This window comes from Cygnus olor, chromosome 4, assembly GCF_009769625.2.
Source record: "Cygnus olor isolate bCygOlo1 chromosome 4, bCygOlo1.pri.v2, whole genome shotgun sequence".
NCBI lineage: Eukaryota > Metazoa > Chordata > Aves > Anseriformes > Anatidae > Cygnus > Cygnus olor.
Window position 1 is genome coordinate 11,945,697 of NC_049172.1, and position 25,824 is coordinate 11,971,520.

At 49.8% G+C, this 25,824-nt stretch overlaps 1 protein-coding gene and 1 long non-coding RNA gene across 2 annotated transcripts; one reads left to right on the top strand and one right to left on the bottom strand.

Moving 5' to 3' along the window:
- Window positions 1-2,595: 2,595 nt before the first annotated feature.
- Window positions 2,596-25,824, bottom strand: LOC121069247. Its single transcript, XR_005819355.1, has 3 exons — window positions 25,656-25,824; window positions 15,909-16,017; window positions 2,596-3,494 (listed from the first exon to the last, which is right to left on the bottom strand). It is a non-coding gene; the product is annotated as an uncharacterized LOC121069247 (long non-coding RNA).
- Window positions 6,946-12,904, top strand: PPP1R3B (protein phosphatase 1 regulatory subunit 3B). Its single transcript, XM_040555224.1, has 2 exons — window positions 6,946-7,061; window positions 9,576-12,904. The coding sequence occupies exons 1-2, from the start codon at window positions 7,048-7,050 to the stop codon at window positions 10,465-10,467; spliced, it is 906 nt and encodes a 301-aa protein (XP_040411158.1). The 5' UTR covers window positions 6,946-7,047; the 3' UTR covers window positions 10,468-12,904.

The following is a 25,824-nucleotide window of genomic DNA, read 5'->3' on the forward strand; positions in this document are numbered from 1 at the left end:
CATTTCTCTTGTACTTTTGGCCCGAGTACAGTCTTGGCAGTGTCAGACACCAGGAACACAGCCCCACCAACCAACCATTTAGGAGCCTCAGCTGAGACCCACACTCTGAAAATGTCCTGAGGAAGGCAATTAAACCTTCAGCGTGGTGAACTTAGGTGACTTTGGCGTGTCACACCACGCTGTCCAAGTGTGAGAGTAACAATGGCAATGATATGCCAATAAGGGAGAGTGACCGGCAAAACAAAGGAAGTCTGCCTCATAAACAGGATGCGTGCCTGAGCAGATAAGGAATGCTGGGGAACGGTAGCGTGGTGACACGCAGCTGCCAGGCCGGCGATGGGCAGTTCACTGCAGCATCCACACCAGATGGGAAAGCCGCATGGTTTGCAACAGAGCTGGCAAGTTATGCCCCGAGGCAACTGCCTCCAACCCTTTATTTAGAGATTTATTTTAAATATGTTATTTAACTTCATCAATCTGCATTTTTAATGCACTTACTTTTTAATTTGCAGTTCATGATTAATATTTTCCATTAAAAAGTATATTGACCTCTATGGGTATGTACAAACGTGTTTATTGCCATCTAATATACAAACGTATTTTCATATTTACAGGTGCCTGTGGAAACATGCGCTCCCCATTACCCAGTCCAGCAGGCAGCAATGAGCCAGGAGTACTAATGAACTGGGAACCCAGCTGATGTGAGAGCAGCCAAGCACTGCAACCCAGAGCCAGCTCCATGACCAAAACCTCTGGGTTAACCAAGGGCCAGCGTTTGCTATTTATAGCTGCCTTAGATCACATTTAGGGATTTAAAAAGCTATGGAGGCAGTTTGGGTGCCAGGGTACCTCTGTCCTGCACATGCAGCACGCAGTTCCTTGTACAGGAATGGTGCAAAGCCCAGTTGGGTCATTGCAGGGGCTGGATCAGGCCCTGTCTGTAGGGGAGGCCACTACGAGCTGAGACAGCCTGGGTTAAACTGTTAGTCAAACAGTTTTTGATTGTTTGATTTGACTGAACTACAAGCTAATTACACACACCTTCATGGACTGTCCAATGGCCTGACTTCCTCCTCCCCTAGCAAAGCCAGCAGCAGGTTTCCTATGAATAACCAGCCTGCTTTCCTGACCTCGTCAGGGTTATTTCTGACCTGAGTGTCTCTCTTGTTTGCAGGCAGATTTCCCAAATTTTGCCTCCTCCGATCCAAGCTTACAAGTACTTGCTGTGCTACAAGGATGCTGTGCCTAACCAGCTCCTGCTAGGCGCAAATGAGATTAGCTAGATCTTGGGAGACGGGACAGGGAGGGAGCCATCTCTGCAGACTCCTAAGCGCTCAGACAGTCGGCAACGCCAAGCTTCCTACAGACAGTGGAGGTAATTTTATGCACCAAACCTGGCATCTCAAGTGACCTACTTCACTGCATTTAGTTTCTTAGCTGCAATCAGTTTCTGCAAAACTTCAGACTTCTGGTTAATTTGATAATCACTTGAATGTCACCATTTTTCCCTGGGATTAAATTAACACTTCCAAATAAAAAGACTAGGTTATATTTGCAAAATATTTTCAAAGAACACAAAGGCTGGTGATGGGAGCAGCTCTAGCTGACCTTCTTCCTCATTTAAAAGTCAGGCATCTTGTTCCTCCTGGTTTTCAGATTCCCTTTATAGTGAATGGGCAGAGATAGGCAAGTCCAAAAAGCAATGGATCCCATCTTTCATCTCAGGGTGAGAAAAAATGATTCTTGGAGGGACTGACTATTGTCTGCTGCAGCACAGAGAGCTGATGAATCCTTGAGGAGAGGTTGGGTTTGTATTTATCACCAAGAACTGCAAGCATTCCTCTGTCTGACCTTTTCCCTCTCAGCCTTCATCAACGTACAAGAAGTGTATGTGCCTTTCAAGCAAAGCACAGCCTCTCGTACAACGGTATGTCCTCTGAGCCCCCAGGCCCAGTACGTGCAAGTTCCCAAGATGTCTGCCCCACCAAATAAAGTTTGCAGTCACTAAAGTTGCCCTAGAACATTGCTTCGCTATGACCTGTGTATCTAGAACAGATCCAAGTCCAGTCAGTCGGACACTTAGAGGTGTAAACAAACGAAGCTGTTAATGCATCTGAACTGATTCAGCATACCTGAGTGGAGCCGAGCACCACGCTCTCTCTGCAGTCACAGCAGTGTGTCAATGGAAATAACACCAGTTCCTTTTGATACTCTCACCACTCCATCACGGCCCTCGTTCCTCTCCTGCAAGAGCACATAGGAAATTTGGAGAATTTAAAGTTCTAGTCCAGACTGCATCCTTGTGTCCCTTGTTCCCCTTGTGTAGGAAGGCTCGTACCCATTACAGACAAATTTTACAGATTGTATCTGCACAACCAAGTACTCCAGGGTTCAAGCAAACAGCATAGGAGAAAGAAAGCCACTGTGTTTCTTTGCATCAACTGGAGAGCTACAAAGAAAAGTCTCTGGGATGTCAAGCCAGACATCTCTACAGCGTGTGTTCATTAGGGGAAGGGAAACTCGCAAGACAAAAAAAAAAAAAAGGTAAAGACGTGTACATAGTTGTTGCGCTTCATGCAGTCCTGAAGCAGACAACCAACCTCCTTCCTTTTGCTGTGATTTTTCCATGACTTCACTAATGGGAATGAAAGCTGTGGACTGCATGTAGGCAAGGTTTTGGAGCACACCTCTAAAGAGAACATCATAGGTGACGAGAGAACAGGAGTTACCCTTCTCTCCTGGGAGAGACTAACCCACTGAGCCTAAGTGGTCTTAATCTCTGGGAAGAGGTTGCTCTAACCTGGTACTCTGCCTACAGTGCCTCACCCCAGCACCACTACAATATCTCTGACAAGCACCTTGTGTGCCTGGCCAAGGACTCACCTCTTTCTTGTTCCTACCTGCCTGTCATTTGGGTGCTCTACTGGGATTTTGTTTCCTTGTGCTGCTCTTTGGGCTCTTCCTCTGCTGGAAGCCCATCTCCTTTTTCCCGGTGGGTAGCAGCTTTCCCTAGGGCATTTGCAATAACATATTTGCCTTAACTTTCTGCCTCATAACATCTCTTTTTGCAATGATTTTCTTGGTGCTGGGCATTTTTATTATTAGGAACTAATACTGTTACGCTACCTGGTATTTTTCCACAACACAGAGTACCAGGCTAGGTTTTGCACCTGGGCCCACACTGTCTTCTCTGCACACACCAGCTTGGAAGGGAAGGTGCCACAGTCTTCCGCAGGGCAGAGTACATGTTCTTTGGGGTGCTTGACCATCTGAGCACATACGAGATCCAAATGGAGCTGTGCCAAGGCAAATATTCCATCTCAGGCCTGCAGCCAAGGTACTGAAGCAACTCCTTGCTTTTGGGCAGGGACAGGAGTGGCAGTGGGGCCTCTGCCTTGGAGCGCAGGCAGGAGACTGAACCCAGAGCGGGACTTCCTTTGACACATTGAAAGCTCTTTGCCTTATTTCCTGGGATGGCCACGAAAGTTGGAGACCTATGGAAATAAAAGAGGAGAATCCCATCACCTGATGGGACTTCTCACAGTGTTTCTTTGGTGGAGCTGCGTTTGCTCTGACGGTACAGGAGCTGAGCAGGGGCCTGGTAACACAAGAAGCTCCCAGGAGACTCACATCAGACCTTGACATGCGTCTGCAGCTGAGACTAAGACATTTTAATTCTCTCAGCTTTCTCCACTACTCCACAACCAGACCCACGAGGCACGCTACAGCTGTCAGCACACACACCGGCTGGCCAGCAGCCACCACAACCAAGCCCCGCTCTCCTCAGCAAGGACGTTCACTGGGTCCCTCCCCACCACTGTTGGTTCTCACGAAACCTAAAACGGATCTGCAGGCTTCCTGCCCTCCTGTCAGGGGTGGCTGTAACCAGTCTGTACACCCAGAAGGGACGAGGGAGGACTGACAGACAGACAGACACACAGCTCGGCCATGGGTACATGCTTTCTGGAGGAGCACAAACCACGCGGCCTGCTGCCACTGCTCCTGGGGCACCGTGCTGCCCTGGCGGCTCTCCTGCAGCACCCCAGTGTTGCCCAAAATAACCTCTTCTGTTTCAGCCAGGATTTCCTCTGTAATCACATGCCTTCAATGACAAAAATTACTCCAAAATTGGTTTCTCCCTCGGTATTTTGACATGAGGCAACACCTGGTTAAAATTACTTCAGAGCTACCCTCGGCCTTGTCACAGGCAGGCAAACTTAAACAAAACAAAACAAAAAAAAACCCCTCTTCTGCCTGGTGCAAGCACCGGGGCCTGGCTCAAATGCAGCAGCACTTTCTCGGCACTTCTGATTTGGAAATTGTTGGCAAGTACCAACATTGCAACAGCATCCGCTGTGCCACCACAGGCATTGTCTGCAGGCCGTGGAGGGCACAAGGAGCGTGACACCTCCACCAGCAGCCCAAGGACCTCCAGGGGACAGGGACGGAGACCTTTCTGAAATGCCCTGCCAGTCGCTTTCATTAGGCCGGGGACAAAATCAGGTGTGGAAGGGCTGGGCCCTCCCAGTAGGGCAATGGGAGGCCACAGCCAGGAGGGTGGGGAGGGAATGAGGCAGCAGGAGGGGGCTGCTGGTTTGGGAAGGGGCAGGAGGCCACAGACAGGGTGTCCTGTGGCAGCAGCCCCAGGCAGCACTGTTACATCAGCCGCCCCGTGGGTTTACAACACTCGCCCTTGAGCCTTGGCCCCGCAGCCCGCTGTGGTGTGGACACGTTGCACAACGCCCCCAGCCCTGCTCCCCTTCCCCTGCCCCGGGGCTGGCTGCTGGGGGCTGAGCTCCTGGCAGCGAGGAGACAATACTCCGACCGCTCCTACCTCCAGCGGGGAGCCCAAGGAGGTGGCAGGAACAGGACGAGTCCCTAGGTACCTACTGGTACAGGTGGCTCTTGAGGGACTTCTTGGACACAACACAGGGGGGCATCTTCCCACTCCCCAAAGGGCATGCAGCCTCTTTGACAAGAGCCTTACGCTTCCCCACAGCCAGACTGTCTTTTGCATCAAGATTTCATGTCACCATGGTGGCTGCGGTACAGAGGAGCCCCTGGGAAGGAGGGCTGCCCTGCAAAAGGGAGTGAGCAGCTTGTCCTTCCCTCCCACAGCCAAGCCTGCAGAGCCACATCCAAGGGGTGCAGGAGCCACAAGGTCCTGTCCCGGGGGTCCTGCACTGTGAACAAACCCTAGGTTGGAGTTGGTAGGAGACAGGGACTCTCCTTCCACAGATGTCCACCAAGGATGGGACTTCCCTAGGCCTGGCCACCCTCAGGGAGAAACATCTGCAAAGCCTCTTCCCTGCGCCATGGAGCAAACAGGGAAGGAGACGATTGCTCTTCCTTGTCCCCCAACGAGGTGGGAGGGGTGGAAAGCTGTGGGGAAATCATTAAGACCACTGTGCAAGGGCTCAGCACAGAGCTAAATATAGCCCTTATCTCTGCTCCCAAAAGATAAGAGCCTGTGTCCACAGCCCGCCACAATGCCCTGCCCCGACTTCCACCTACCTTTGCTTTGGAGGCAAACTGCAGGCAGCAGTTGTGAAACACGGTGTCCTGCTCAAGGCAAACAGAGCTTTTATCACAGGCCAGAAACACACCCCAGTCACCTCGCATGCATACCTCCAAAGCCTGCACAGCTCCAACGCTGACCCCCACCACCCTCAGCGCCTCTGCAGTGCTAAGCAGCCAGCAGCTTGCATAGGGAGCTCACAGCAGGGCAGAGCAATATGCACAAGTCAGGCTGGGGGCTTCCCAGTTTTTGGGCTCATCCATCAGACTTCAACCAGGATCTCTCTGGGAAATCCCTTTTCAATATCCTGTGATCAGCAATGCTGAGCGGGGCTGTGCCGACTCTGCCTGGAGAGGGTGAGGAAGCAGTGGAGAAGACCCACGGGCCCTTTTGGGTCTCTGTCCATTGCTGCTGGGCAAATCTGGGCATGGTGTCACTCATCCCTGCTGCATACCCATCACGTGCTAAAATTCCACTGTACACTCAGCACATAAAATATTGATCTAGAGTGTCCTGCAGTGGATATATCTCCCAGCTCCTTTAAAACTTACCACTGCCTTTATCTAAAAGCAGAAACCTGTGAGGCTAAAGCAATGTTTTTCCCCCTCAACAAAAACCCTTTTGCCTTGCAGAGTAATAAGTTTATTAAACGGCAGCTTGCAGCAGGAAGTCTCTGGGTGTAACAATTGCTGTGTGTGCTTCCACGAGTTAATTAAAACCAAATGGCGACACTTCGATCCTACTTTTATGTGCTGGAAAGGAGGCAAGAGAGAGCAACATTGCTCACAGCTGTTCACTTGGAGGCTAGATATTTTGGGGAAATAGAGGGAAGTGCTGTTTACCCCCAACTTTGTGATGGGATCAAGGTAGACGCGCCATCCGCACCTCACAGGAGGCTTTACAACCCAGCTCCCGAAGCTCGCCGGCCTCCTGCAAGGCGAGGAGGTGTCTGTCAGGGCACTGGATCACCCGGTGGACGTTTTTCAGTGTCAGCAACACCTCCCAGCTCTGTGCGTGTGCCTGCTACAGACTGCCTTGGGATGGGCCAGTTGGGTCCTACTGATGGTTTTTCCTAACGTTGCCTAACTCATCTCAAGAGATGACTTTCTCACGCCTCTGAGAAGGTCATTTTTTCCACTCCGCGCCACAAACATTGCCAGGAAAGAGGATTTGGGAGCATATCCTCTGGAGATTTCCGCCTAGCGCCAGCACAGCCCGGAGCTGCGGCCACAGGACGTGGACGTGTGCGCACCCACCCCGTCCCCACACACCGAAACACCCCGGGCCGAGCCAGCCGAGCGGACGGCTCCCCCGAGGACCCTTTTCTCCCCCAGGAACCCAGCCGGCCCCCGGCCTCCCCTCACGGGCAAGACGCGGCCCCTCAGCGCCATGGCCCCGGCCGCGCTCCCATTGGCCGCGGCGCGGGCCGGGCGGGCGGCCGGGGAGGGGCCGGGCGGCGCCGCCGTCTTAAGGCAGCGGGGCCGGGGGCGGCCCGGGGGTAGCGGCGGCGGCGGCTGGGGAGCGGCCTCATGCACTGCGCCAGGTACGGACTCTCGGGGGCTCTCCCCTCGGCTCCCCGCCGTGCTCGGGTCTCCGGCAGCCTTTAACGGGGAGCTAACCGGGGAGCCGCCCCGGGCTGGGGTGGGTTTGGGTTTGGGGGAGCGGGGCAGGTGGCAGCAGGAGGGGCGGGTGGCGGCAGGGGTAGCACGCAGGTAAATGTCTGCGGGAGCTGGGCTGTGTCCTAGGGGCGGCTCAGCCTTTTCTGATAGCCGGGGTGCTAGCACAGCAGCATGTAATGTCTTAAATCTTCTAGCAGCTGGCGTATTGGACCGTTGGGGGGGGGCAGCAGAGGGAACCTGTGTAAAAATAGTGCTGGAGGCAGAACGGGGGCAGCTGAGGGGCTTGGTTAAATGTGGGTGTAAATAACTCCTCGTGCTCTGACCTGCTTCCCCTTCCTGAAAGTGAAGGGGGCAAGAGTGAGCAGGGGCATCTGGAGAGGGTAAAGTTGGGAGAGCACATTCAGAATTTGGTCTGCCCCTTCCTTTTTGAAGGGGAAAGAAATGAGCCCCTGTCACCTGCCCCTTGCTGCTTGCTTCCTGCTTCCCAGGGCTCCCCTTGCTGTGTGAGCTTCCCAAGCCACTTCCATGCTCCCAGCTTCAAAGCGTAAGTTCCAGGCTGCTGATGTTAGCCCTGAAAGCAAAGACTTGTGAATGTGATCTGGGGATCAGCAGGCTCCAAGTGAGGAGCAGAAAAGTGTCTGGGGTATGAAACAAGCTGAAAGTGGCAGTTCATAAATATAGGTAGCTCAATCCAATAGCAGGTAGGTAGAGGGCTCTTACTGCAGTCCCAAAGCTTGGAAAAAGCTCCAAGTAATGCAAACTGGGCTGGATGTTTCATGCCTCTGCATTCTGAGCATTTGGGAGTTACTGACACTTATGAGAGAACCCAAGTTTTCAGCAGTTGTGGGAGTCTGTTTGAGTAAAAGGACACAGGTAAGTAATGCAGGTGAGAGAGAGGCATTGGAAGCTGCCTTATTTTAAAGGAGGAAGTGACCTACATAAAGTGTGTGTGAAAAACTTGGTGAAACTAGGAAGAGCCGAGCGGGATGGTGTTAGCAGACAGGTGGATGAGCTGTCTGTCCTATCCAGCTGCCCTTGAGCTTCAAAGAAAGCTCGAGGAGGAAATGCGAAGGGGTTAGCTGGTGGGTGTGTTGGGAAGCCAGCCTCGCACATGGGCATCAGCTTGCTCAGAGCACTTGCTGAATGGATGCTGTGAAAGACTGCTCAGAGCTGCTCTGTTGGTGTTACGAGGTGGGGAGTTAAAGCACTGAACTGGAGAGTGGCTCTGTTGCTTTTTCTTGGCCCAGGGACAGCTATCAAGTACTAGAGCTGGCTGTGCTTGATTTTGGCAGCACGAGCTCTGGCGTAGCATGCGGTCAGCAGCCGCTGCTACTGCTGCTGGCTCACAGGAGTCTGCACAGTGGAAGTAGCTTTGGAGAATGGTCTGCAGCCTCATGGGGAAGGTACACTAAGGGAATATTCTGACTTTAAGGCACAGGTGAGCTGTGCTGCACCCCTGGGGGAACAGTCTGGATGCTAGAGGAAGAGATACCATGGTGGAAGGGCACACAGTTTGCCCCTCTGGGGGCCAAGGACTTGTTTCCAAAGGTTCCTTCAGCCTCGAGTAGGTAAGCTGGTTGTGGCTGAGCCCTGTGGTTATACTGATGTTTCCCTGGGGCTCAGCACAAGTGCTGTGGAGGCTTAAGGTATGAAAGTAAAACCTCCTGGCCTGTCTGAGCTGGCCTCTATTTTAAAATACTGTAGAGGAAAGGAAGCTGCTCCTCTATAGATGCAACGTCAGCTAAGTCTGCACCCTTCTGCTTTATCCAGCTGTTGCCATCCTTGTAATACCACGTGGGCATTTTTTCATGGAGCAGTTAGAGCAATTCTCGGAGGTGGTAATGAACCAAGTATGCAGCTCAATCCAATGAGTGATTTTTCAGTCTCTTAACTTATGTGACATTTGGGGTTCTATAAAACCCAAGGTGAGCTGCTTACAGCAGCTTGTGACCACATGAGCTCCTGCCCCTACAAAGTCATCAGATGCAATGGGGAGAATTTTTGGTGGAGGGAGGAGAGGACAGCAGGAATACTGCTTTACATGGCACTGGAATTTGATAATCTCTGGGTTTTGTGGACATAAGCAGGACTGAGACGTGGATTTTGCTTTGGGTCAAAAATGTTCTAGAGCCTGCTATTGCAAGCCTAGTAGGGCAGTGTCTGTATGTCTTCACATGGTAGCTCTAGCAATTGGAGGTGAACTTGTTCTTCAAGGGCACAACAGGCTAAGGTCCAGACAGTTCTGCTGCAGCACACTTCCTAACGTGCCTGTAAATTATGCTGTGCAGATATCCAACTCTTACAAAGCTTGAGGGACTTGTAGGGGTGATGGAAACTAAGCGTCTTTGGGATGGATGGGGAAAAGTGGCGTAGCAACTGTCTGACAAGTCATTAAAATGCTTCTCTAAAATAAACTGACCCTTCTTCTCATCTTCCAGAGTATTAGACTATTTTCCTCACAAACAAGTGATGGCTGTGGATGTAGCAATGCAGCTGTACCTGTGCTCTTCACCCCTGCGAAGAGAGGGGTGTGCCTGCAAAATTGCTCCAAAGCCAAACAAGCCATTGCGGCCGTGCATCCAGCTGAACAGCAAGGCGGTGCTGACTGGACCAGAAGAGGCAGCAAACTCCTTCACACACAACAAAGTGAAGAAGAAGGTGTCGTTTGCGGACAGTAGAGGCTTTGCTCTGACGATGGTGAAGGTGTTCTCGGAGTTTGATGATCCCCTCGATATTCCTTTCAACATCACCGAGCTGATTGACAACATTGTGGGTCTGACAACGGTGGAGAGGGACAGCTTTGTCCTGGATTTTGTTCAGCCTTCTGCAGACTACCTGGACTTCAGAAACCGTCTCCAGACGGACTGTGTGTGCCTTGAAAACTGTATGTTGAAGGAGCGGTCTGTTGTGGGCACAGTGAAAGTGAAGAATCTGGCTTTTGAAAAGAGCGTGAGGATCAGGATGACATTTGACACCTGGAAAAACTTTGTAGACTACCCATGCCAGTATGTCAAGGATACATATGGAGGGTCAGATCGGGACACGTTTTCCTTTGACATCAGCTTGCCCGAGGGAATTCAATCCCATGAAAGAGTCGAGTTTGCCATCTCCTTTGAGTGTAATGGAAAAGTGTACTGGGACAGCAACAGAGGCACAAACTACCGGATCATACGGTCGGAACTGAAGTCTGCCCAGGAAGCCATTTGCCCCCCGCGTGGCCCTGACTTTGGCAGTGCCTTTGACCAGTTTGGGAGCCCTCGCTGTTCCTATGGCCTGTTCCCTGAGTGGCCAAGCTATTCAGGCTACGAGAAGTTGGGGCCTTACTATTGACCTGAAGGCAAAGTTCTGACCGCTGCTGGCGTGTCTGCAGGCCTGGGAGCCCATCTGAATATGCGTTGAAAGGTGGAAGAAGTGAGGCTCCACGGAGCTCCGCGTAAGCCTCCCAGCAAAAGTGCAGTGCTCTGCTGGCGGCTGGCTTATAATCAGGGACACACCTCCGGTGTAATGGGCTGCCTTCCCTGCCTGAAGTCAGATAACTGGCTCTCCAGATGCTCAAAGGAACGGGAGACGTTGCTTGCCTGTCTGTTCAGTGCTGCTACTCCTTCCTCTTCTGTAAAGCTGCTACTCTCCAGGGAAACACTACAGTGCTTGTATTGTCTGCCTAAGCTACGTAGTGATGGCTGGCTTGTGTTGCTTGCTAGTTTTTTTTTTTCAGAATATGTTCTAGTATATATTTTTTTAAAGCGTGCTGTACTTCAGCTGCAGGGTTCTCCTTGCAAAGCTGGCCTGTGCCTGTCAGGAAATTAGGATGTGGTTGGCTTGTGGGGAACAGTCATCTTCTCATGCACTTCCTCATGCGAGGTCCTTTCTACTTGAGGCAAGAAGGGTATTTTTGGAAGTGAAAAGACAACTGATGGTAAGAGATGTAACTTGCAGCCTGCTGTATTAGGAGACATATGTGCCTGTGGGAGAGAATCTGATATGCTTAGTCACCGGTTTTATCAGCTGATCTTGAAAAGCTTTCCTCATATGCTCGATGTTACCAAAAATAGAGATTAGCTGTAGCTGTGTGGTGCTTGTAACACAGCAGTAGGTTGACAGTTTTGACTGCCTTCTTTAAAAACCTTCCCATCTTTCAATCACAAGTGACCAATGATGCTTTTTTTTCCCCTCGATGGACATCTGAAATCAGCTCCTGGCCTTGCTGGGCCCCGAGAATGCAAGTACTTCCTTCTGTGAACTGTATGGCAGAGTTTTGCTCAGCCTAGGATGGCTGGGGCCTGGGGGCTGTGCTCAGGTGCTGTGGGAGCTAAACACAGAGCGCAGCTACTCTGCCACATCCCGTTAAGAAAAAGTGACTGTAATGTGCCTACTGTGGTGGAAGTGCCTTGACTGAGAACGTGGTGGCACGCATGGTCTCAGCAAGGGTTTGAGATAAACAGGCTTTGGAGGTGATGTTGCCTCTTTTTATGATCCAGTGGTTTGTTACTCCGTGCCATGGACTACTTGGTAGCTAATGGAGTGATGGGGCTTACCCGCAAGGATGCTGTGGCTGTGCTGGAAGGACATTAACATGCTGTACTGCCCTCACTGCTCTAGTAGCTGCTGCCGTTTCAACCCATGAGTGCCCAAGCTTTGTGCTGTGCTCACCGTAAGAAGATGAGGTGGCCAGCTTGTGTGGTGCTAACAGCCTCACAAGGCTTCTTGCGTTACTAGTTGGGCAGAAAAACTTAATCCCTCATCTCAAGGGGAGGGTGCTGAATAGTTAGTAGACATAGAGGTCAAGGGAATCTTACTTTTCCTAGTGCATAAGCTTTATAAGACTTTGGGGTGTCTATAGTAGCCTCCGGATGGCTGGAGAGTGGGCTAGACTACTTGTTAACTTTCTAAACCTAGCTTTTAGTTCTGGAGACTGCTGCATAAATTACTTCAGCTGTTTTACCCTAACCTGGAAGGGATACAATGATCGCTGTCGGATGCTGGAAGGAACAAAAGAGCTTGCAGGAAGAATAGCTAGCTTTCAACTGCTGCCTTCTCAGAACCTGACATCAGTGCCTGTTATCACTCTGATCACTCATTCCAGGTGGTAAATCTGCTTGCTAGCCCAGAGCTCGTCAGGCTTGGTTCCTCTCTTCAAATAGCTTCCTGAGTCAGCTCTTCTAGCCTGTGTCTGGTGTCTCTTGGAGGGACTGTTGCCTAGCTTGGTTCGAACCTGTTTTTAAACTTAAGTCTGAGTGACACTTTTTTTTTTGACGTAGTGTACGATGTTAATGCTGTAAGACACTGTAGAGAAGTCGTGCTCTCCTGGCGTGCTCTCATGCCTACAGAGGGCAGTTTGTGGGCTGAAACAAGGCATGTATGTTTGGGTGCTGCGGATGGTGGTATCTCCTTTGGGGCCTGTGTGCTTTCAGGCTGTGGAAGCGGTGTGCTTAGGGAATAGAATGGAAGATAAGCTAGAAGAGCAATACCGTAAGTAAAAGCTAGGCTGGGAACTGACTATTTGACCAATAGTAGTTCAAAAATACTACTTGTGGCCTTTCCCCTCTTCCCTTTCTCCGTTGCCAATGTGAACATAGAGGTAAGGGGTTGCTCTCCTCACTCTATGCCTGGAAGTGCCTTGTGGGTTTTGTGCATGTTTGTTTTTAAAAGATATTTTTGTACACGACATTCAAGTGGAAAATGCACTTTATAATTGCAATGTAATGAGTCTTTTAAAACCGTGGTTCTGTTTTTATCTGATTGTTAAAATAAAGGTGAAACAATGTTAGCTGTGTGCTTTGCTGTCTTATTTAAATACCCGTGGGGCTAGGGAGGTGGTTTGGACACGAGACCAGCTTCCTGCAAGCAGCGTTGGCAGGGAGGAGCACACGTCCGCAATGGACTCAGCTGCCTGAAGCAGGACGGAGCTTGGTTATTCACACAGCCTTCCTGCCAACACAAATGCTTCCAGAGAATGCTCTGCAGCAGAGGAAAGGAGCCAAGCTTTTGTAGGGGCCGTGGCTGGAGCCCTGGCAGTGCAGTGAGTGACATGACGCTCCTTCCTGGCAGCAGTCTGCCTTGCTAGCTCAAGTGCAGGTTATGTCCCAGCTGCTAGAGGCTCGTTCCCTTCTGGAAGGGAAACTGCACTCCCAAATGTATCAGTTTAGGCTAACAGTAACAGAGATGTGAGGCTGTTTCAAGGTTCCCTCTGATCTTAGATATGCTGTGGAGTTTCCCCACTAACCAGGGTGTTCCTGAACTGCTCTTTACCCTGCTTGCAGTAGCAGGAACAGCCTTTTCAGGTTTTTCTGCATTTATTTCAGGTCAGTCTCTGCCGAAGTTCAGTCCTTCCCCCTCCACCTGTCCTGATCTGGGATTTCTCTGCCTGGCTACTGATGTGTGAGGGATGCTAGGATGTGTGTTGTGCTAGGAGGGTCGGGCTCTGTTCTTAAAGCAAGATCAGAAGGAATGTAGACCCTTCAACTCCAAACTAGTTCTGTCTGTTGTCACAGCAATGCGCTGTTATCCCGCACTGGCAGGCAATTTTCCCCCTGCAGAAAGGGAACAACTAGTGTAATGCCACACAGGGCCAGGTTTCACTCACCTGTCTTTGACCAGGTCTTGGTGACTTCCTTAAGTGTTGAATTTTAAGCAATCAACTCTGGAGCTCTGGGAGGCCTCTGCTGTTTATCTATAAGGTAAGAAAGAAAGCTGGGGGAAGGGAATAAAGCACAACACAACCTTTGTATGGGTTGGCAGATGGTATTTCCTGTCTTGTCACGAAGCCTTGCAGAGTGAGCTTAGCCCTTGCTCTGCACAGAAGTAGTCTGTGGCTATTTTGGAGCCTCCTGCTTTCACAAGAGGAACTCTCTTTCCTGGGTGCCTTGCTCTCTACAGCAGCTGGGTAAAGTAAAGCTTTCAGTTTCTCAGGTTCCTTCCCCAGTCTTGGCATCACAAAAACAACTTCTGACAAGGTGAGACGCAAGATGTTTGACCAATTTTTAAAGCTGCTCTCTGCTACAGGAGAATAAGAAACCTGCATGCACCCAGGAAGACGGGCGTAAGCCATTGGCTCAAATATCACCCTGATATTGCACACTATTTCCTGCTGGTCATGTTGCTTATTTCATCATCAAAGGTGCTTCAGGTTTTAAATATTTTTTTACTAGCACTGTCCTATTAATCAAGCACGCAGCACGGATCTCCCTTTCAAAAGACCATTTTTTTCCTGGTTTCGGGGTGGGGGGGGGGAAGCTCTTAAAAAGGTTTTTTTTTCCTGCCCCAGTGTGTCTGCAAGTGATTCAGGTCAGTGCTCCTTTCGCATTTGAACATGAACCCAGGCTTATGAGTGAGGTGACCACAGTCAGATGTTTCCTGTAAGTTTTGTGGCTGAAAACCCCATGTGACAGTTTCTGCTTGAGAGATAAGGAAGTCCGAGCTAACCCTGCTGACATCTGGGGGAGGTGAGGAGATCTTTAGCCAAAAAAGAGCTCTTGTCCAGGTGGTGTTTGCTAGAGAATGCAGACACGGGGACTGCTGCATTTATAAAGCCCTTGGTGGCAGGTGTGATTGTGCATTTGCTGTTAAAACATATGGAGAAAACATATGCAGATTTCTTAGAGTGCTTCTGGGCCTCGTCTCTCACACACACAGCCTGTCCTCTGAGGCTCCCAAACCCCTGCATCCTTGGGGTTTTCTGTGCCACCTCTTAACAGAGATAATTAAGTCATGTTGCTCTTGGCTGAGCTAGTGGCCTTGGGAAGGCCAGGTTTCCTGAATCTGTTCCCTGTGGACCAGTCTATAAAGGAGAGGTCCATATCCAGTTCCCTTTGCCAAGCACATTCTCCCCCGGCCCAGGGGAGTCCTGCTGTCCTACAGGGGAACAGCTCTGCTGAACTGCTGCCACCAGGGCAGCCCCATTTACAGGACATCAGATTGCAGCATCCAGATGTAGTTATATCAGCAGGATGTGGGATCTCTGCACCACATCCTGGCAGAATATGGTCAAAAATGTTTAAGAAGATTGTCAAAAGTAGGTCCAAGCAAAGGGCATGACTGCATTTGCTGCTCAGGGCTGGTGACAGGCTGAAAAAGCTCTTTTTGAGGCTGCTTGTGTACTGAAGAAGGTCCTTGAGTTCAGCTTTCAGCTTAGCCTGCGGACCCAGTTAATCAGAAGTTGAGGCTCTGCTGCTAACTGTGCACCAGGCATCAGTGCTGCTCTCCTCTGTTCTCCCTCACTTACTGTGGCACTCTTTCCAGAACAAGCATCCCACAGCAAGTACAAGGGTAACAGTGGTTTTACAGTGTCTTCCCCAAGCCCGAATGTGGTCTGGACTCAGGAAGGGCAATTGTGAGCAGTGAGAGGAGGTCACATTAAGGACCCAGCTCTCAGGAGCACCCTGCACCCCTGGGAATGGCGCTGAGCTTTCCCAGAAAGACAGCAGCTCAGGGCCGGGCTGTAGATCACCCAAACTGTCCCGTTGTTTCCACAGACGTGCTCTGACTGGGACATTTGGCTGGCTCTAATGCAGTAAAACCTATTTATGCCCACGTTGCTTTTTGATAGAGCTTCAGGCTGACTGCTCTGGCCAGCAAGGTTCTGCCACACTAGGAAGCTGCCCAGCCTGTCTTTGTCCTCCCCCTTGGAGGGGTAGCGTGCCAGACAGTTAGCTGTGTTTATAGACTTGTTATTGACATTTACACGACATCTAAAAAAAAGGAAAAGAGTGTCTTTGTTGGGAAATAATTGCAGCTGGCACGTTCCTTTGGTACAGTTAAGTCCGAGTACTCACCAAGGAGCAGTTAAATACTTAGACTCCTGGAACAGGGACACAGACAAGCCCTCCACTGATGCATTAGTCACAGATCTCTTTGCTCTGCTGCTGCTATGTAGTCTTTTACCTATAAAGAAAAGTACAGAGGAGGAAAGGCCCATGAGAAATATGCTCAAAAGAGCATAAGAAGACAGTGAAATATTCAGGGTATCTCTATAAATGTTTTCATAGCTCCCAGCTATTTCTGGTGTGGGGGTCTTTTTGAGACCACGGTGAAGTCTTTATGTTTAATGAATTCTGATGTGGAGAGATCTCGGGATGTCTCACAGATAGTTCAGGTTGCTGAAAGCCTCATCCATGTGGATGCTGATGACCCCAATGATGGAGATGCCACCAAATCTCTGTGCCCTGTCCCTGGCCTGCACTGCTCTCCTGGGAAAAATACACGGTCCTGACAAATCAAGGGGACTCTGGGCAACATTGCAGTCTTGTCAAAGTACCTGTTTGTTCCAGCCTCCCACCGGATTCAGGACATATGGATGTGAAAGGACAAGGCAAGTGGCCACAGAGCAAAAATATTTCAGAGCAGGAAAGTACTACCCCATAGTCTGCTCCAAGACAGAACATACAGCAAGGTCCTTACCATTTCCCAATGCATCCCGCAGCAAAGGTTAGAGCCCTGTTCCCCATACAACTGATAGAAAACCCTGCTGTCAAGCTGAAGACAATCCACCTTCCAAAGATACCCATCAGGGTCAACCTGAGCAAAGCAGAGCCCTTGGTTTCACAGGGCCGAAGCAGGATGAAGACAGCTGCCATGCACTGACCAACACCCCCCGACACCCCCTTCCCGGTGAGCACAATGTTCACAGCAATCCCCTTCGGCCCCGGTTTCCTTCCTAGCACTCAGTAACTATCAGTAGGGAGCTCATGATCTGCTGTGCTTGCCATCTTTATGGTCCCTGGCAGAACAAAGCAGTAGCATTACCAGCAGGAGTTTTATTCCTAGGTGTTTGTGCAGTGACACTCCAGTGCTATGGAGACAGCCCTTTTTGTACAAGAAGAAATATAACAGCCCTCTCCAGCCCCACTCAGGGTTTTATGACAATTCCCTTTTCCCACAGTGTTCCCGTGGACACCTGGCAGGTGTTGGTTCTGCATTTCTCTACTTGCTGTGATTAATTGGCTTCTGGGCGGCTGTCAGAAACGCAGAGTGTTTCTTCCTCCAGGAACTCAGCTGAACGTCTCCTCGATGGTATTGCAAGTACCATCAGCGTAGCTCTAGGTGATGTGGTGACAAGGACAACGAGTGGCACCTTCCATCCCTCGCTCAACAGCACACTCGGTCACTGAGGCAGGAGTTGGACAAGGTTGAAACTGGTGTCCCTCCTGGGCTGAGGACTGCCACAGGCCAGCACTGCTTTCTCCATGGAGCCATCTCCAAGCAGTTAACTCCCACCAGGAGGCAAGCTAAAAATAAATAAATCTGTTGAACCCTCCACTCCTCCGAGGTAGCTTCTGCAGGAGAACTTCGCTCCAGAGACCAAAACAATTCTCACTTGAATGCTTTATAGCCATGCAGGCAATTCAGCAGGCATGTACTAACTTTTAAGTCAACAAGATTTCTTAGACAACGAATGACTCTGCACACAAATCCTTCGGTGCTTCTAAATGTCCTGCTATAGCAGCCCAGCGCTGGTAAACAGTGAGCCACAAAGACAGCAGGGAGGCACTTGGTGGGGGTTGATACCAGGATGACTGAGCATTTTAATCGTTTTTTCCCTTTTTTAGTTCTGATAGTACTGAAAGGAAACACAGCTTTTGTTCAAGCAAGTTGTCTTCTGAGCATTATTTCTGCTTATAGGAAACTAGGAAGGAAAGCAGAGAAATGGCCCTCTGAAGACAGAGCGACATGTTAGCAAGGAAAGAAGGTCTCTGAGGGCCTCATCTTAGCCACAGTGATGCTGTAGGATGTGTTTGTGGTCTGGGTGAGGAGACCAGGAGCTTGCACTGGCCATCCTCCTGTGAGGTGGAGAAAGTGGTCTCACATTGAATGGTCTGGGGCAAGACCCTCGTGCTGTGTTACACAGCTGGGTGTCAGAAATGATATGTGAGCACTCACTCTTCTGTGCGCTCAAAGGGTTAAGTCCATAAAAACTGCAGCTGCGGTTTGTCAGCTTGAGAAAACCCTGCCTCTGGATGAAAGAGTGGCAGCCAGCCTGCACCCTGAGCCAAGCTGAGCCATGGTGGGCTCTCAGGTTCCCTCTATCTAAATGCAGCAAGGATCACACGGCATGAAAACACTGCTTGGCTGCCCAGACACTGCAGATGTACAGCCATGCTGCAGAAGGTGCAGATCCTGTGAGCATCCCTAAGCTAGCTCTCAGCTTGAGCCATGCTTTTTCTGGGGTTGGGGATGGGCTGCAGGTCAGCCCTGACTGATCCTTTGATCGGTGACTGCTGGGCTTCTCCATCTCAGTAGTCCCTTTGCTGAAATGGGGACACAAAGACCATCTGATGCAGATCATCTCGTGTCAGCCAGCTCCTTACAACAAAGCCCCACCAGAGATGACAGGCAGCTTCCCCCACCACAGGTAGGAAAAGCAAAGAGAAAGAAGGCCTCAGCTCAGCTTCCTAACAAAATGAGAGCTGCACCAGTCTGGGAAAAGCACCCATCTGGCAGGACCCCGAAGCTCCACCTTGAGGGGATTTGCATTTCTGACGCTCAGTCTGCCTGCCTAAGAGAATACCCTTGCAGGAGAGGCTGCAAGCAGAGAGACTTGTAACCCAGTCCCGTAACTTACTCTAAATAAGGCACCACCCAACTCCAGCTGTAGCCAAACCAAAGAAAGGCTCTTTTCTTCTGAAATGCACCGGAGGTCATAAGCTGGCTTGTCTGGTGTTTTTCAGCTCTTCTGCTTGTGTTCATGCTTGGCTGTGCCTCCCTTTGCAAATTCCACAAGTGGATCGCCTTTGTTTCCTTAACGATATGAAGAAGGAAGAAGTTGGGATATGGCCTTACAGGGAAAGAAAGGGAAAAAAAAGGAGATGTAATTTATTGTATCTTGCACCGACAGGGCACTGAGAACAACTGGGAGCTTCAAAACCATCCGAACCTCCATCAGCAGCTGGATTTTGCAAGGTACGGATGGCCCAGCAAGGGGAACGGTTGAAGAGTGACCAAAGAGGGTTCCCAGATGCAGTGCAGACCCCAAGATAAAGAAGACTGCTAAATCTGAAGCCCAGGGAGACACCAAGAACTCAAATATTCCCACCGATTGGAGGGAGTGATCACTTCACAGGTGGAGCCGCTCCGCGGCCTAGCAGATCAAGCTGTAACTGCAGCCCTGGGGAACCAGACTGCTCCAGACTGGTGCGGTTATTGAGTTGTGGGGATGAATAATCACCCAAACAGCTTTCTCCAGGAAATGCAGGGAAGAAATGTCACCAACCACGCGAAAATTGAGGCCATATGTTTCTAGAATGCCCTTTGAAAGGCATGTGCTTAATGAAGCTGGAGTGAGTTCAAGCACAGATCCCCAGCACAGCAGTTCCTTCTCTAGTCCGAGGGACTCTCCAAGCTCTCTTCTTCGGAAAAAGGAGAATGCTGGAAAGAACAGATGCTAGAGAACTGCCCACTCCATCTGTCTGCAAAAGCAGCTCCTCCGTGGCAGCAGCATCTCCTTCCACTTGGCAGGTGCTGACTGGACCAGAGCCATAAGACAGGCTCTATTTTCTATGGGTCAGAAGAAGCGGTCACCTGGAATTACCATGTAGCCCTTAACAGAAGACACTTTGCTATCCATTTTAGCTGCTGATCTGAGAGCACAGAGGTGCCAGCCCCTGTTCTCTGTGCTTCATTCCCCGAAGAAGCAGGGTGAGCATCACTTTTTCTTCCATGAGGCCAGATCTTCTTCCTCTGTGCAGTTTCTGGGAAATATGGGTTCTTTCACATCCCGAGAGCTAGCATTTCCCAGCCCTTGGGAGGCCTGTCCCTCGTTGTCTGTCTCTCTGTGTGCCATTAATGGAACTACATGCATTTGTGCCGGAGCCTCAGTGGTGCTTTGGCTGGTTACCCCATCCTGAACAGCCCTGGCTACAGCTCCCACTTCTCCCGAGGGCACGTACCAAAGGCTGGGAAACTGGGAGAAGGCAGAGTGAGCCCTAATCAAGCAAGACGGCTAGTTATTACCAAGCTGTTATTTCTACTGCAAGAAACCCTGGAGCTGCAAAACTGCTTGCCTCATGTATGTTCATTAGCAGCACGGATAAGAGCAGCATTGATTGCAGACTATAATTAGATCTCTGGGACCTTTCTGGGCTGCCTTTCTTTGGCATTGTGCTACTTGAAAGCACTTCCAATTTCTCATCTCATTCTTTTTTTTTTTCTTATTTTTTTTTTCTTTTTAAATTCTTTTCTGAATGATTGGGATGGCATTTCCCTATTCAGCAGACTTGCGGCAGTTTCTATTATTTTCTCCATTGTGGCTTGCAGAGCTCTCCCCAGCTTGGTGCCGCAAGACCCACACCACGGAGCAAGAAAAAGCTGCATTGTTTGACTGCCCCTGGTCCCTTGGGCTGTGGACTTGGCCAGGCTGCAGTTCTCTTCTTAGCACTGCATTGCTAACCTGCCACGCAAGCCTCCTTGCTTCAGTTAAGATGCCAGGACGCAGTTTTGTGGGCATCTTCCTCTGATGATGACTGTGATTTTCTTGGAATCGCTTTCTTAGCATATTCTGCTCAGCCAGCCTGGAGCAATCCCAGAAGAGCTGAGCGCAGTAAGCCAGCACGAAGCACATACTCTTGGCACGGTGGCCTACATGGAAATTATTACTCTTCCTTTGCAGTGCTGGAAAACAAACTCAGCATCATCTCCGTGAAAACAGGAGAGGAAGAACCAAGGGAAAGACCCGCAGCACAAAAGCCAGGTGTTCACATATCAGCACTGCTTGTGGCAAGGTGGACCCAGGGGCCTCCCTGCTTTTGGCCTCCCCTGCGCTGAAGGAGGGTATCTGAGGAAGTGTGTTTGTCCACCTGGTTTTGAACACAAGTCCAAACCGACTGAAGTTAAAGCATATTTTTTGAGAGGGGCTCTCTTTGAGGTCAGAAGCTCACTCAAGACAAAACATTTTGAGGAAGAACTATTTTTCGACTTCCTACATTCTCATCAGAATCACCGATCTCACGCTGATGTGTTACCTGAAATAGAGTTACTGAGTGCCTGCCTCTTTCCTATAACTTGAGGCAGCAATACAAACTCTAACCCCCACAGCGTAAGTAGATCAAGCTGTTTTCTGCAGTGTCAACATGTATATTATCCTGCTGTTTGTGCTTCAAAGCAACGTGAATTTTGAGAAGCAATTTTACTTCCATTCCGTAGCCTCCCTTTTGCTTCCCTTCCACTTCCCTAATCCTAGATTGCTTTTCTGCTGGTTGAAAGTTAAAGCAGTTTAAATTTAAAGCTCTGCGCTGAGAAATTACTTTGTGAAACTACACGTGCTTACACATGACATTTGTTCCCTGTGCAAGATCCAAGCCAGATCTTCAGAGGTCAGTGGCTCTCATATGGCTTTACTGGTTGTTACTCCTCTGAACACGAGAAGAACCAGTCTAGCAGAGGGAGCAGGTGTTTTATTCTGGGTGATTTTCTAATTACCTATCAGTTGTGCACATGCGAACCACAGTACCTGAAGATGCAGCAAAAGGATATCATTGGCAGCGCATGGCCTGGCTGAAGCTGGGAGGTTTGGTTATATAAGCAAGAGGTGAAAAAGAAATTACAAGCTTGAGCTTCAGAGCCCAGCACAGGTTCTGACCCACCTTGCACTGATTAGCAGACAAAAATTGGAGATCCAGATCTCCATCTGCACGTATAGCAGGAAGACCTTCTCTAAACTAAGCAATATGAGTTTAGTCTCCCCGCTGACTTTCAATATGTAGTTGATTTTTGACCCACAGTTGCCTTTTGGTACCCAACTCCTCACCTCCCTTGTAGGTCTTACACATTGTCTACAGCAGCTTGTAATAAACCAGGCATGGCAATGCCGGCAGAAGTACCTAAGCTGTAGGACGGTAACATTTCCAACTAGCACGGGTTAAAGACAGGGTCCCTCTCTCCCAAAACGACCATGGGTTTTCAGCAAATCCACTCGGAAGAAAGAAGAACCAGCCACAACCATTTCTGGCCCATGGCATTTGACAAGACACTGCACAGTTTGCACTGGAGTCAAAGTCCATTGGCGCAGCAACAAAAGCCAGCAGCTCCTGACTTTCTAATGTAACCTGATCCCACTATTTAATGTCCACGCTGTGAATTATTAACAGCGTTCCACCCAGTGCCTTATCACGGGGAGGCTGGAAACAATCACCTCCTTTCAAGGGCAAGTTCAGTTGCCTTTGTCTGACCTAGATTCTATAATTTCCCCCCTGCCCCCACCTGAGCATTATTTACATTTTCAAATCGACACGCTTAACACGTGGATTACCACCCTTCCATGAAAAGATGGACAAGGTAGTGAAGGTCACTGCTCCCTGTCTTTTGGAAAGGGACAAATTGAAAGGGAGGCAGAAAGGGTGTGCATTTTCTGTGTTGTTTTTTGATACGGTTTGGCACTGAAAATGCACATGCTGGAAAAGAAATTGAATGTTGAGAGGATACTAAGATGGAGACTAATTTGTGGGGTTGAGAAAGACAGGACATTTCAAGGGCCCCGTTGCCCTCCCAGCCTCCTGTCCACTGCCTCACTTTCCCTCTGGAAACCCACTGCTGGTAGAGGAACCCGTCACACCACCCTCACTTCTATCAGGGGCTGATCCATGCCCCAAATTTCTCCTGAGATTTCTCACGTCCAAGTGGTACCTGGGCAGCTGGATGCTCTTGCTGCTGGTGCAGGCTGAGCAGCAAGCCATGCCGTGACGTGAGAAACGTGACAGCTATGCTGCGCAAGGGCCTGGCTTCTTGCCTGACAATTGGCTCAAAGAAGAAAGAAAAAAAACGTTTGCAAGAGTATCGTGGAGAGACATCAAGACGGGGCTATTAATAACAGGCGAGACATAACCTGCAGGCCACACCAAGGACGTGTCATAGGGCCTCTTGGTGAGGCCAGCCTCTGGTATGTGCCTGAGTGGGGAGCTAAATGCAACCCTCACTCTTGTGGACCTGCAGCTACTCACCTTTACACTGAATATCGTGGCGCTTTGTGATGCTCTTGGGAAACACCCCAGGAGTGCTTCTCCCATTTACCAATGACATTCACTCTGTCCTGTGCCCATCCCTACCACTGTGAAGGATACCACAATAGGCAGGCATCACCCTTAAGCCTCACTCAGCTGAGCTGCCATACCTAGAAACAGTCTAAAATAGTCTTTAGCTCTCTCTTGGCCATTGCTAACCAAAACAACCCATTGGCAGCTCTCATGTGGCAGTGCTGAGGGTGCTACAGGAGCATACGGAGGCTCCGTGTCCAGCCAAAGTGGGCTGTAAATCCATCAGACAGCAAGCTGTGCTTGCCTCTGTGACATGTGAATCCTATCCCTGGTGATCACATACATTATGCTGGGAATGTGCCTGCCCAACCCCTGCAGCTGCTCAGTGCCATGGAAGTCCCTCCATCCACAGGACTGTCAATGCAGATATTTTTTCCCCTGAATATACTGCATTTATTTGTAGCACCTCAAGAATTTTCTTTCCTTTGTTTTCTGGCCACCTTCCTAGGTTTTTTTGCAAGGCAATTTGGGTTGTTATTTCATGCCAGGCTAAAAATCATGGAAAGTTATTGCTTGAGCTACAATGGGGTCTTCACTTGAGACAGATGTGCTGTCTAAAACTCCCCTTTATACAACCGTTATTTATATACAACCCTGTGGCATACAGACCACAGGTCATCTTTCTGAGGGATCCAATCTGCTATCACCTCACTGACCTCCAGTGATACTATACTGAGCACAAACCATTCCTCCACGGAGTCTGAGTGTCTCCCTTTCCTGCCAGCACCACGCAGAGACAATGGCGTGTTCCTACTCAGCAGTATTTTCTCTTCTATAAACCACAACTGGCTTCTAGTTTACAGCAACGAAAGCAGATCTCTTTATTTCACTGTTTTACTAGGAAATAAAATTATTTCATAGCATTTACCAAAAAAATCCTTCCCAGGTTTCTTTATGACCAGGAATGGGAGGAAGATGCTGCTCTAGTTTCACCTCCTTGAGGAACTGTTGGGAGTACAGTTAAAGAGCAGAGCCTGACACAGTTAAACGAGAACAGTGGTCAGGTTGCTTTCAAGACCAAATACATCAGCCTACAGAGCCTGCTGTGCCTCCTGGACACTAACCTCCCCAAGAATAGCTCTTGAAGCCAGCCTCTCACTTCCCATGGGGTAGCCTCCTGGGAAAGCCAAACTGCCTGCATGGGAACCATCTACTAGGCCAGTTCCCAGAGTAACTCCCTCCCCATGACCACCAGGCCTCTCAGACCAGTGGGCAGAGACCTGCAAAAGCCCCAGTCGCATGTGCAAACCAAATCCTCTCATCAGAGTGAAAGCAGGGATGGCCTCAGGTGTGAGACCACCAAATGTCACCCCAAATGCTCACTGCTGAGACAAGATGCTCCACACAGGGCAGACACCCAAGGGCACAGCTAAATACATCTCCCTTTATCGAAAGGAGATGGGAAGAGACAGGCCAATGATCTGGGAGGGCCTACAAGCCATGCAGAGTGTCAGGAAGGGCAGCCTGGGAGAGAAGGCTGACATGGAAAAGTAGATAAACCCAATCCTGTTCCTTGTCAGTGGCTTTGCTTGCCCCTCTTGCTGCTTCCAATACACAACCACCAGGCAAGTAGCTAGTCAGAGAGTGGGTCTGCCTTTGGGCTGGAGGTGGAGGAGAGAGGGATCTGGAGAAGGATGCAGAGCCCAAAGGCCAGAAATGCAGGTGATGATGTCCCAGCAACACTGAATGGGGATGATGGGAGACTGAGAGTTCCCAGCCTGAAGGAAGCCACAGTGGGGAGGCCTTTTCCATTTGTATTACATGCCCTCACAGGTCTGAGGACCTAACAGCAGGATCCTCCTGGACCACCATGGTCATCCTGCTCCACCATAGTGCTCCAAATTAGAGGAGAGCAAGGAACTAGTGAGAGCTTACTCCCCTGCCAAAGACAGGGGAGGAACCTCAAGTTGAGGCAGGATGCACATTTGTCGTCCACACAGCAAGCAGCTCTGCCCCACATGTTCCCCTGAGGAAAGGAGGAGAAAAATGTGTGTTACGCCCTGACCAGAAGCCGGCCAGCAGCTCCCAGCCAGATCGGTCATAAAACTGCAAAATAACCTTGTCATTTAGCCAAGCCATACTTTGTTCCTGTGGAAATAATTTAGTAAAGCGTATGCAACACCAATCAGAAGGCCCATGGGAAACACCCCTAAAGACAGGTATAATGTTCTGTCAAAGTTTCTTCCAGGATAGGTTAAGAACACCTTCTAAGATCATAGAACCATAGAATATCCTGAGTTGGAAGGGACCCACAAAAATCATTGAGTCCAGCTCCTGGCTCCACATAAGACCACTCAAAAATCAAACCGTATTTCTGAGAGCGTTATGATCACAAATGGCCAATCACTACAGTGAAATTTTGTAATGCAGCTATTTCTCCAGATGTCTGGATTCACTTTCACTTTTACTTTCCATACTGTTTTGAGGTAAGGAACAAATGAAAACTCTGTAGTTTTCTTGGCACAAGCAAATCGCTCCCAACACGGTATTTGAACTTACCTTGAAGGAGGTCTGAGTGCCTGCAGGGAATGTTGCCAGTAGAAGTCACAGCTATGGTTTTCACCCCACTGAAACCCAACCACTTGATTTATGCCTTCTGTTTGCTCTTCATGGAGGCTTTTAACAAAAAAGAAGGCTTGGTACAGAAAACAGCTCTACTGCACTGGAG